The following is a 13,273-nucleotide window of genomic DNA, read 5'->3' on the forward strand; positions in this document are numbered from 1 at the left end:
ACTCCCAAATATCTTCTCTTATACTAGAACTTAAACCTATTAAAACATCTCAAGTCCCTCCAGAGATGAATAGGATTCGCTCCTTTTTAATGAGACCTTGTTGCTCATTCCCTGCTTTCTTGAAAGTTCTCTCCTCCCTTTGTTTCTTGTGTTCATCCCCAGGTCTTAGTCAACTTTAACTCCTTCTTCCTGGGGCTTCTATACCACAGGCAACCAGAGGGACCACAGACAGGAGGTAGGAAGTAGGGTCGTGGGAGAAATGGGCATTACAGGGAGCCAGCATCACGGGTTGGTCAGTCTCTGATACAGATCCCAGACTTGAAGACTTGGATGGTGGTAGGCAGAATGGCAACCCACAGTGGGCAGTGGGTAGAGGGGGAACCCACAGTGGGTGGGGCTAGTCCTTTCTTCTTACCATTTCCTGAGCTGTGACGGCAATGGCTTTGGAGTATTTAACCACAGTCGTCTGGTAGTCAACAAACGTTCCCTTTGGTTCTGGAGGTGTGCCTTCATCCAGCTGTGGATAAGAGAAGAACTTAGGAGTCATAAGGAGCCTGGTCAAGGATAGGCTGTAATTGTAAGAATTAAAAACTTAGGAAAAGCAGAGAGCCCCTCAGAGGTTTCTTTGGTTCAAACTCTACTCTAACTTCTCTAATCAGAATCACAATGGAGGTACACATAAGGCATTCAGGGGACACAGGCAAGATGCAGTCCCAGTTTCATCTTACAGGAGTGGAAAGTATTTCAGAGGAATGACAATTTAGCTAAGTCTCACCAGATAAGGAGAAGGCTGCCCACAAAAACAGTAGGGAAGGAATCCCAGAAAGAGGGAACAGTATTCAAGCACATGATAGTAAGAGTGAGTCTGGTACTTCCAGGGAAATACAGAGAGTGGTAGAAGATGAGGCGGGAGGCGGCAGATTCTCCATCACTGAGGACTTCCATAGCAATGCTACAGTCCACCACTATCTGTGCCCAGGGATGCCTAGTGATGATCTAAGTCCACAGAAAGAATTGGAGGAGCTAAGAGGAATCTTTTGACTTCCCTGAGCACGTCTCTGTGGGAGTTTCTAGAATGAGTTAGTTGAGGCGGGAAGAAACCAGGAAGAACTGAATGTGGGCCATCCCACGGGCTGGGTGGTTCAGAATAAATAAAAAGGAGAGTGAGCCGAGGGCCAGCACTCACACCTCTTTTTCCCAATTGCAGATGCAATGTGACCTGTGGCCTCACACTCCGGCCACTATGCCTTTCCCACCGGGCTGGACTGTATCCCTCAAACTGTGAGCCAAAGGAAACCCTTCCTCCCTTAAGTTGCTTCTTGTTAAGTACTTCTCAATGATCAAAGTAAGTGACACAGAAGGAGCTTGTGGACAGCAGTGAAATCCCAGGTCGTGATTTACAGGAAGGAGAGGGAAACCCTTCGTGCGTATCCTCTGCTGCCAGCAGCTCTTGTCACCATCAAGAGAGTCCAGGCTTACTTCTCGAGAGTCAGCTGGACCAGTGACAGCAGCTGTGTGGGTGCCGCTATCACGGCGTAAGGCATCACCATGAGCGAGGCTGGGGACTTACAGGACATTTCCTAACTTTACATTAATACTGAGAAAAAGAAAAATAGGATCATTTGGGTTTTAACTGCTACTAGGAAGCCATGGATTTGATGATTTACCGTCCCCTGTGGACATGTGGTTTGCTGCCAAAGTTCTGGTGCTTTGCTGTTTTGAGAGTCAAACAAACCCTCCTGTACCTCACCCAGTGGCCTTGAGGAGGAGAAACTTACTCATTGCTTGCCGAACCATCTGTATTTGAAGCATAAGCAAAACATCGTGGACACTGATAGAGACTTTGAGAAGGGAGATACAGTCTAACCTAGCTTGCTAATTCATTAGTGTGAAGATGATGGGAGAGGGTTGTGGAGCCATTTCTCTAATGACCTTATTCCTTTATAGAAACCAAGACAACTAATGCTTAAATCAGCAATTTAAGACCCTGTATTACCTTAGAATACTATACTAATGCATATATAATCTAACTGTAGGCATTTCCCAACACAGACACTGTAACACTATCGTCTATGATACTCTCTAACGCTAAGTTGACAATTAGATGCTGATGAACACCTGTTTAACCTGACACTATCAAAAGGACATCATTAAAGACAAAATCCTTGGAGGAAAGTAGAAACCATGGAGTTGAAATTCTCTTTGGTCAGAAGCACTGTCAATTGGCTGCCGAGCCAGAAAATGATTTATGTTGTCTCCTATGCCCGTTACTTTTGAGAGCTCACCAAGACCTTTCATATACACTATTTGATGGTTTATGCATTTAAGTAGATATCAAAATCTAAGATTTTCGGAAGTCCCATTAGAGATTCCTAGGGTCTACTCAATTGAGTCTGTGATAGAGCTAGACAGCAGTAGAGTCCAGGATCCTGATTTCTAGAAAGTTCCTCAGTTCCAAAGTAGCCATTCCAAGGGCCAATGCTTGGAAATCATTTCCTAACTCCTCCTGGAGTCTCCTCCCTATCACAGCTTATAAAGAAGACATGGGGTGTAAATAATTATTTCCATTTTACAAACAAGGAAGTCAATGATACTTTCACCATGTCTGTCTTTAAGCACAACTGGGAAGAACTGTACAGTAGCTTACAAAGCTGATGAACTGATAGTTAAGAAAAAAAAATGATATGTTGGAAATATGACTGGCCATCTGCTGGCTTGTTGGTCTCAGCCTTGACTGACAGTTTCCCAGAGAAGACCGTGTAGGGATGGTTTGTGAGAGAGCTAGAGACGGGACTGGAAAGGCTCAGGGGCTAGCGTGAACCTACCTTGCTCATGGCTTCTGCGATGGCGTCCACCATGCCTCCCACCAGCCCCACCTCACTGGCAGCTTCATTCAGTGTCACCATGATGTCATCCACAGCTTCCTTCATCAGCTGCGCAGCCTCTGTGATGGCGTCGTGGGTGTGCTGTGCCTGAGAAGGAAATTAAAAATGTCTTAAGTAGCAGGAGATGTTGCTCACCTATAAGAATCACTTGATGTGCTAAGAATAACCTTTAAAAAAAAAACCAGAAGATAAGGCTGGGGATGGTGTTGCATGCCTAGGATCCCAGCACTCAGGAGGCCCTCACATTTAAGGCTAGCTTAAGCAGTATGGCGAGAAAATAAACAAGCAGGCCTCAGGAGAAACCACACCCTAGAAAACAGCCACAAAATGCATTTGAAAATTTTTCCCCCGACTCCATACACTTACTTGCAGAATCAAGAGCAATCCTTTTTTTTTTTTTTTTAACAATAATAAGAGAAAAGAGAAATGTAACATCAAACTATCAAGACAAGCTTTATATGCAGCTATGTTCAGGATGGTAGAGAATGTCACAGGTTTCTAAACACACAGATTGACACATTTATTTAAAAAACTTGGTAATACAAAGAAGAAAATGTTTTTTCTAACAAATGTACTTCTCCTTAACAATGCCCAGCACACCAGCACTCTCGTTCTATACAGAAGCTGGATTATGGAAATGTCAGTGCATGGAAGAGAGATAAAATGGCAGAGCCTAGCAGGCTTTAGAACCAGGCTGTAAGCCTTTATATTGCTGCTATGTTGGCAGAGTGGATGAGGACAGTCCGCCAAGGGCCGAAGCCCTGCAGGTAATACCCAAGTACCCATATGTTCCTTAGACAGCATCCAGGACACTCGATGACATTAAGGATGGGATGGGGGGCTTGAAGCGAAAGGGTGAACGGATATGAAGCCATGTTGGTGCAGATACCTCACATGGCAGGAAGATGTGCAGGGAAGAGTTACACTATGGGTGCAGGAAACCTAGGTTCTAGTTTGTGCTCTACCACTGACTAGCCACACGACAGAGCCCGGCCTCCTTTTCAGTGAGACAGGGAGGACTGTAAGAAGTCCATGTTCTAAACGCTTGATGAACCAGGAAGGTGCAGATGTCTCACATATAAGAAGGACAGGCTAGTGGGAACTCTGTCTTTACTCTGTGCAATGTACAGAGTGCCAATGACTTAAACATCAGAACTTCACTGTCCTCAAGCACTGGATCTATACAACAGCTGTGGTTATCCTGGCTGAACTCAGGGCTGTACCCTCCCCAAAGGTCCAAGATACTGCATTTTTACCTTGGTGGGTATGAAGAAAGAGCAGTCAGAGGGACTTAGAAGAGGGGAACTCCCTGCTTTTGTGGATGCCAACAAGAGCTTGCTGACAGGAGCCTGATAGAGCTGTCTCCTGAGAGGTTCTGCTAGTGCCTGACAAATACAGAAGTGGATGCTCACAGCCATCCATTGGACGAAGCACAGGGTCCCCAATGGAGGAGCTAGAGAAAGGACCCAAGGAGCTGAAAGAGCTTGCAGCCCCATAGGAGGTACAACATGAACTAACAAGTAACCCCAGAGCTCCCTGGGACTAAACCACCAATCAAAGAAAACACATGTTGGGACTCATGGCTCTAGTTGCATATGTAGCAGAGGATGGCCTAGTCGGTCATCAATGGGAGGAGAGGCCCTTGGTCCTGTGAAGATTCTATGCCCCAGTATAGGGGAATGCCAGGGCCAGGAAGCAGGAGTGGGTGGGTTGGTGAGCAGGGAGAGGGGGAAGGGGATAGGGAATTTTTGGAGGGGAAAATAGGAAAGGGGATAACATTTGAAATGCAAATAAAGAAAATATCAAATTAAAAAAATAAATTAAAGAATGCCATGAAGAAGCAGTGTGAGCCATGGGTCCTGTCTGAACTAAAGGGCCCAGGGAAGCAAGAAGAGTTCCTCTAATACGGAATCTGACAAGATGTCAAATATGCTGCTCACAGCTATCATCTCGATACCTGTTGAGGGACTAGCTTGACGCCATCTCAGGCTCAAGAGCATCTTACAATAAAGACAAACTAAGTTCACTTTTGTTTTATGTTTTGTTTTTTTAAATATATATATTTTATTATTTTCTTTATTTACATTTCAAATATTTTCCCCTTTCCAGATTTCTCCTTTGGAAACCCCCTATCCCATCCTTACCCCACCCCGGACTTCCGCCTCTATGAGGGTGCTCCCCCNCCCACCCACCCACTCCCATCTTCCCTCCCTGGCATTCCCCTACACTGTGGCATTGAACACCTTCAGGCCCAAGGGCCTCTCCTCCCACTGATGTCCAACAAGGCCATCCTCTGCCACATATGTGGCCAGAGCCATGGGTCCCTCCATGTGTATTCTTTGGTTGGTGGTCCAGTCCCCAGGAGCTCCAGGGGGTCTGGCCGGTTGACACTGTTGCTCCCTCCATGGGGCTGCAAACCCTCTCAGCTCCTTCAGTCCCTTTTCCAACTCCTCCATCGGGGACCTCACACTCAGTCCAATTGTTGGCTGCGAGCATCCATCTCTGTATTTGTCAGGCTCTGGCAGAGCCTATCAATCAGGCTGTCAGCAAGCACTTCCTGGCATCCACAATAGTGTCTGGGTTTGGTGGCTGTATATGGGATGGATCCCCAGGTGGGACAGTCTCTGGATGGCCTTTCCTTTAGTTTCTGCTCTACACTTTGTCTCCATATTTCCTCCTTTGAGTATTTTGTTCCCCCTTCTAAGCAGCACTGAAGTATCCACATTTTGGTCTTCTCCTTGGGCTTCATATGGTCTGTAAATTGAATCTTGGGTATTCTGAACGTTTGGGGGTAATATCCATTTATCATTGAGTATATAACGTGTATGTTCTTTTGTAACTGAGTTACCTTACTCAGGAGGATATTTTCAAGTTCTATCCATTTGCCTGCAAATTTCATGAAGTCATTGTTTTAGTAGTCAAGTAATATGCCATTGTGTAAATGTACCACATTTTCTGTATCTATTCCTCTGTTGAGGGACATCTGGGTTCTTTCCAGCTTCTGGCTATTATAAATAAAGCTGCTATGAACAGATTGGAGCATGTGTCCTTATTACATGTTGGAGCATCTTGTGGGTTTATGCCCAGGAGTGGTATAGCTAGGTCCTCAGGTATAGCTATGTCCAATTTCCTGAGGAACCCAGACTGATTTCAAGAGTGGTTGTACCAGCTTGCAATCCCACCAGCAATGGAGGAGTGTTCCTCTTTCTCCACATCCTCACCAGCATCTGCTGTCACCTGAGTTTTTGATCTTAGCCATTCTGACTGGTGTGAAGTGGAATCTCAGGGTTGTTTTGATTTGCATTTCCCTGATGACTAAGGATGTTGAACAGTTCTTTAGGTGCTTCTCAGCCATTTGAGTTTCCTCACTTGAAAATTTTCTGTTTAGATCTGTTCCCCAATTTTTTGGTTCTCTGGAGTCTAACTTCTTAAGTTCTTTGTATACATTGTATATTAGTCCTCTATTGGATGTATGATTGGTAAAGATCTTTTCCCAATCTGTTGGTTGCCATTTTGTTCTATTGACAGTGTCCTTTGCCTTACAGAAGCTTTTCAATTTTATGAGGTCTCATTCTTGCTTTTAGAGCATAAGCTATTGGTGTTCTGTTCCTAAGTTCACTTTTGTTTTGATTAAATGTGTTTCTCAAGGATTGGGCTATAACCTACCCCCAACCTTAACTACAAATGGTTGTGTACTTCCTGTTCAGGAATGGCAATCATGTCTTTGTTTCAAGAAGTTGTTTATAAGCATCTTGCAACCCTACTTTTATTATATGACTGTCTATGACTACCTGCTTATGAATACTTGTTGCTATAACTTTCTGGTTATGAATACCTATTGTTATGGCTACCTTGTTATGACCATCTTGTCTTTGTTTCAGTAAGGACTACCTCGTTATGATGCTCTGCTCCTGTAACTGCCTATTTTGCCTGCCTTGTCTTCCTCATATCCAATGCTGACCTCTTGAACCCATCTTAGGGAGAGGAGCCCATGTACATGAACAAAAAAGCTTTGATTGCATTAATTGTTTTCTCCATGATAATTTGGGTCAGTGGTCTTTCCCCTCCCATCTTTGGGGTTAATGCTGTGTAGACACACAGAATTATGCCTTTGGGACAGAAGTTAGTAAGCTCCTTATCTAGGCTCATAGCCAATTTTACAGCACAGAGTAAAACATTCTGTGCAAACTGCTTTATTCTGCTACAAGTATTACAGGCATCATTCCCGCGCAGAACTCTCTAGAGAAAGCTTCTAAAACCACAGACTCCCATTACACAAGCTCAAACAGAAGGGGTAATTTTCTTCTGTGTCGTAGCTACGATGAAAACCTACTGACACAATTCTACAGGACCACATTAGAGTGAAACACGTGTCTTAAGAGAGGTGAACAGCTGCCCGGCAGAGACTTGCTTTCATCTTCAAGGGTCTTAGGAGTGCAAACTCTTAACAGGAGTGGGGCAATGCTGAAGAGATGCTTGTGCTCTTGGCTGATAGACCATTAAAACAATGCTCCCAGAGAAACTGTAACCTCCCCAGGGATTTCATGCTGGGAGAAGGAGAAGGCCGAGTCTTGGTGCCAGCCAGAGAGGGAAACTGTCTTCTAAAAAGAGGGTTTGACAGTTTTGACAACTGAGTCAGACCACCACGCATGAGAGGCCAGAGCACAGATGATGGCTGGCACCACATCATGACTCAGATGACCTAGTTATACATACTTCTTCCCCCCTATGTAAACGTAAACATTAAAATGGACTTGGGGGTTATGAGACCCCTTTATTTGTCCTTTTTCTCAATGTGGCTGCAATGAATGAATTATCCCCTGCCATTCACTATTCCTTGTCTTTTTAATTGGTCCACTGAGGGTGGGTGGACAAATAGAGCTCGTGGGCATACAGCAACTTGGGGACAGGCACCGAGGATGCCTTAGAAGGGAACGGATCCAGGGTCTGATCTTAACAACTCTGGGAATGAGGATGTAATTCAGGGAAGGCATCAGTAAATTACAGAATGATCTTTGAACCCCTCAGTAAACATCTTTGCTCTTAGATAGCACAGAAATAAACTACCTGACTGTTGGACTGGATAAGCTGATGAATCCTCTAGGCTTGCTCTCTTTTATATCCCCCCCTCTTTGTGTGTGTGTGTGTGTCCATGCTCACATGTGTGTGAATGCATGTGTATGTAGCTGCATGTGTACATGTGCATAGCAACAGATGTTTAACTTAGGTTCCCCCCCCCCCAATCACTTTCCACCTCATTTGTTGAGGAAGGGTCTCTCACTGAACTTGGAGCGTATTACCTGGCTGGCTGGTGAGCCTAAGGTCTCCTTCCCTGTGTGTACTGTGGGGCACCATTTTGTATGTGGATGCAGGGATCTGACCTGAGGTCTCTATTCTTTGGTGACAAGCACTTTGACTGAGCCATCTCCTCAGCCAGTGCTCTTCACTTTTGAGCATTACAGGTTTCTAGAGTGCCAGCTCAGAGGTCACCTCCTCGCTGACATCCCTAGGTGTGCCTTCCTCACCATCTTGTCCTCTGAAGCCCAGGGTCAGGCTTCACCTTCATTGAACAGCCTGGCCCTAGTCCATACACTGTGGGCTGGCTAAGTACAACAGCATTAACCATCCAAAGACATAGCAGGATCTCAACGAAAACACACTTTAACAACCAGCAGCCCTCTGGGAGGCAAAGTGAGCAGGGCAATAATGAGGTCATTATTTTAGGGTCTGGAGTGACTCCCCTATTATTGCTCCTCACACATGGGAAAAATCACATCTGTTCTTTTTTGGACACATGTCTGAAGACAGCTTCCAAGGAGCCTTTTCCTTCCAGATGGGACTTCCACTACAAAGCCCAGGACAGCAGGCAAAGACATAAGAGCAGCTCAGAAAGTGGGAGAAGACAGGAGTGGGTCTCAGACTTTAGGGGTTGGGGCAGGCAACTGATGATTAGGGCTCTCTGGAGGGGATGAGGATGCGGTTTGGCCGGAGTGCTGCATAAAGCAATCTTGAAAGGAATTCTATAGAAGAGAAGTGGGGAGAGACGATGCTTCAGGAGCCCAGGCTGTGAAAGAGGTCATGAACATGTGCCTCTGTACTGTCTTGATTTATTGATTTCCTGCCTGATAGACACAAGGGTATCAGCCCATGCTGGCCTCAAACTTCTCATGTAGCTGGAAACCTTGGACTTCTGAGCCTCTTGCCTCCTCCCAAGAGCTGGGATTAGAGGTGTTATGTTACCACTCCCAGCTTACACAGTGCTGGAATAGGCTTGGTGGGTACTCCGCTAGTGCTCTACCAACTGAGTGACATCCCATATTCCTTTGTTAAACATTATTCTCCTTCAGATTTAACTTCACTGCTTAGTAGAAGAGACAAAGAAATGGATCAACTTGCTAGCAAGAGGTTGTCTGGGGGATTTGACTGCTTTTACATTGGACCCTGAGTGTTTGCTTAACCAAATCAGAACTACTGCTAACTAGTTTAGAACATTTCATTGTATTTTATTACCTACTTATTTAAAATGAACTTTAACACTTATTTAGTATGTGCATGTATGTGTGCATGCGCATGCATGTATGTGGAACACTGTGTGTCATAGCACATGTGTGTAGGTCAGAAAATAACTGAGGGAACTGGATTTCTCTTTCGTCCATGTGGGTCCTGGGAATCGAACTCAGGTCAATAGGCTTGGTGCAACGAACCACCAGCTGAGTCATCCAGCCGCCCCATTTAACAATGCGGTAGCTTTGCTTCTTCTACAAATGAGTCTGCAACACCAAATCAACAGCAAATAGAGCTTAGTAAACACTCCCCCAAATGATAACATCCGAGTTGATTCATCATGTGGCCTCTTAGCCAAGGGTCTGAAGAAGCAAACTTGATAGGTGAAGCCTGTTACCTCAGCCCTCAGGAGGCTTCGGGAGGAGGATCACAAAGCTGAGGCCCTCCCTGGGCTACACAGCCAGTTTCAGGTCAGTATGGGCTACATTCTGTTTCTAAACGAGGAGGAGAGGGGAGGAAAGGGAAAAAATGAGGGGTGGGGGGGACAGTATCAGCAGCAAACTTAATGACCAAAACGTCCTTTGGAGCAAGCCTGTTACAGTCTCCAGACAGAACACAGGTTGAACATTGGGGCGGGGCAGAGGTCTTGTTATCAGTCCCATCATACCATCTGATGGAAGATCTAGTCTTACTGATGGAAAACAGTTCTAGCCACTTCTTCCATATGGGGAATGTCACTATGGAGTGTCAGTACTGACTATAAATGTGCTCAGCCATGAGGGTGCTTAGGGAGCTCAGGTACGCCAGCATCTTCAAAGCCCAGAACTCCTACTTGATATTCTATTGGCACTGAAAGTTTCATGTGGAAGTTGGCAACACATGGCAGGAGGAAAGCCCCAGAGTCAAGCCTGCTCCAGTCTGAGGGGTGCTGAGAGGGGTCGGCCCAAGCTCTGGACTCCCACTGCTGACCATCAGTCAGAGCTGTGTCCAGTAAGTTTGGTCCTGCCCACCACTTTGGTAGCTAGAGGTATTATTTCCAAAAGACTTGGAACATCTGAGGGTTGATGCTGGCTCTTAATTATTTTAGTAACAAAATTATACTCTTAATAATTGCTAGATCTGTGAAAGATGGGATGTAGAAAGGGCCAAGTGTCTCTGCCCTGAGTCCTGCCAGTAAGTCAAAGTCGCTGTTTATAGTTGGATGTTTAAAAAATATAGATTAAAAGGGGGCTGGAGGAAGGGCTCAGTGGTTAAGAGGGCTTGCTGCTTCTGCAGAGGGCTGACATTGGGTTCCCAGAACCCATGTTGGGGGGGGGGGCTCACAACTGCATGCAACTCCAGCTCCATGGGATCATGAGAATACCTCCATTAGGCATGCGTACATACATATAGGCACACATAAAATATGGATCTGTCTTGGTACTAACTGTCAACTTGACACAGCCTAGACCCACTTCAAGATCTCAGTCCAGGGATTGATTGTCTTTATCAGATTGGTCTGTGGATACGTCTGTGAGGCATTTTCCTAATCTGAGGGCCCAGTCCATTTTGGTTCACACTATCTGTGGACAGGTGGTTTGGGGTATATAAGAAAGCTGGCCGAGCATTAGATCAGAAATATCTCTGCAGGAAGCAGCATTCCTCCAAGGTTCCTGCGACTTCCAGGTTCCTGCCTTGAGTTTTGTCTTGACTTCCCTCCATGATGGACTGACTTGGCAGGGTAGGACAATAAGTTCTTTATTCCTCTAAGTTGCTTTGGGTCAGAGTAACAGAAAGAAACTAGAACAGGTGGTGCCGTTTCCCTGCTTAAGGCCACCACTAGCTCCCATGCCTTATATAAACGCCATACTCCTTAGCAAAGAAGTGAGATGCATCAGGATATCTTTGTCCAACTTCTTGTCAAACTGTGCTCATCTGCATATTCCAGACCCACCAGACTGCTTACAATCTTCAGAAGGCTCCACATTCTTTTTGTAATTCTATGTTATGTCCATGCTGCTGCTACGTTGGTTATTTATCTGTATATGTGTGTGCCTGAGTGTATGCATGTGCACCATGTATATGGAGACCAGAAGAGGGCACTGTATTATAGGCACTGTGAACTACTTGATATGTACTTGGAATGGAAGCCAAGCCCTGGGCCAGAACAGTAAGCACTCTTACCTTTTAAGCCATCTCTTCAGGTCCTGTTACCTCTTAAGTTCTAAGCAAAATGCAGTACAAGGTCAGTCATCCATGACAGACTGCTGCCATGTCTGGCTCTTAAAAGCAACTCCCTGAAGAAATGTCCTCCTTACAAACTGACAGGTGTGTGTGTGTGTGTGTGTGTGTGTGTGTGTGTGTGTGTGAGAAAGCTGTTATATTACATTAGCATCGTTTGGGCTGGGGAGGTGACTCAGTGGAAAGAATGTTTGCCTAGCAATGTGTGAGGCCCCCCAACACTGAAAAAGTAAGCAAGCTACATCACCATCCTTTAAGGAGAAGAGAAATCACATTCACCGAAAGCAAATAGCATTCCTTCAAGCAAGTTAGATGTCAAGACCTAGCAGGCACCCAGTAAGTATATCAGCTTCATTCCTACCATGAACACACCATGCACTCTTCTGCCCCATGAGTGCTCGCCTATACCCTATCAAGGAAGGAGAACCTGGGAATAACCATTACCTATATCTGTTGGAAAGCCACCAGATTATTTCTCTTTTAAGATTGGGAAATCAACTTGGAGTTGTATTTTGAGGAAGATGATGACACAGGAGGAACCTGGACTCCCACGCCAGTGTCCCCACCCCACCCACATGGCGTAAAGCATACCTTAGGGTTTCCTCCACCTTCCTTGGCTGCGTACAGCATCTGCAGGGCAGACTCTGCAAGAGTCTTGGTCTGGTCTAGCACTGTCATCTGTTGTTGATGGTCCAGCATCTTGGAGGCAACACCAACTGCAGCTAAGATCAAGGGCTCAAAGTAGCTCGCCAGCTGTGTCACCTTTCAAGAAAGAAAAATCCCAGATGTGTCATGTAAGTTCGGGTCTCCTTTAGGGGGGGCCCTTGGTGAGAAGGGGATTCAGAGCAAGGACGAGATGACTCACGGGAAAAGGCATGTTTGGCTACAACTTTTAAAATACTCGCTAGTTAACAATCGACTGCTTGGCTGTTCTTCCTGGGGGGGGGGGGATTCTCCATCTCCTTTCCATATACGGTAAGAAACCCACTCTGGATTTTAGAGGTAGACACTAGGCTTACACCCAGTTTTATAAATTGTCAGTTTTATAAGTTAGAACTGTTAAGAATAAGAGACATCCCACAAGGAGGAGAGAAGAGAGGAGGGTAATGAGGTGGGGACAGACGAAGAGAATCTGCAGGGCTTTTCAGTAGACAGTCTGACTGGCATCCTCAGCAAGCACTGGGCCAAGCCTTGAGAACAGAATAAAAGCAAAATGATTTCACCACTGTCAAACTTCTGTGTTTGGCTCAACCTGAAGAAATAAAAAGCTTGTCAAGGGACTCAGGATGTAGCTCAGGGGTAAATGACTTGTCTAGTGTATGAGGGGTCCTGGCTATGATCGCCAGCGTTCAAACCAAACCAAGCCAAACTCCACAACCAACAACCAACCAACCAACCAACCAAAAGAGCAAAACCAAACTAAGACAACTAGCTACCACCCCAGGATAGACTTCCTTCCAGCAGATAGCAGACCATGTCACATAATTCTGTATATAGTACACATGTATGCGCACATGCACATGCCCACGAACACACACTCTCTCTCTCTCACACACACACACACACACACACACACACATGCACATGCCTACAAACACACTCTCTCTCTCTCTCTCTCTCTCTCTCTCTCACACACACACACACACACACACACACACACACAC

General features: G+C 45.5%; 1 protein-coding gene across 4 annotated transcripts in view; it reads right to left on the minus strand.

Annotated features, from left to right (window-relative positions):
- The window catches only part of Tln2 (talin 2), a 415,939-nt gene that overhangs the window by 54,979 nt on the left and 347,687 nt on the right, over positions 1–13,273 (minus strand). For all 4 annotated transcript variants that reach the window (XM_029543558.1, XM_029543557.1, XM_029543559.1 and 1 more), the window contains 3 exons: positions 12,201–12,371; positions 2,826–2,972; positions 416–517 (listed from right to left, as the gene is read on the minus strand). In XM_029543558.1, the coding sequence (XP_029399418.1) occupies positions 416–517; positions 2,826–2,972; positions 12,201–12,371 (420 nt within the window). The remainder of the gene's footprint in view (positions 1–415; positions 518–2,825; positions 2,973–12,200; positions 12,372–13,273) is intronic.

Source organism: Mus pahari, chromosome 10, assembly GCF_900095145.1.
Source record: "Mus pahari chromosome 10, PAHARI_EIJ_v1.1, whole genome shotgun sequence".
In the NCBI taxonomy this organism is placed as follows: Eukaryota; Metazoa; Chordata; class Mammalia; order Rodentia; family Muridae; genus Mus; species Mus pahari.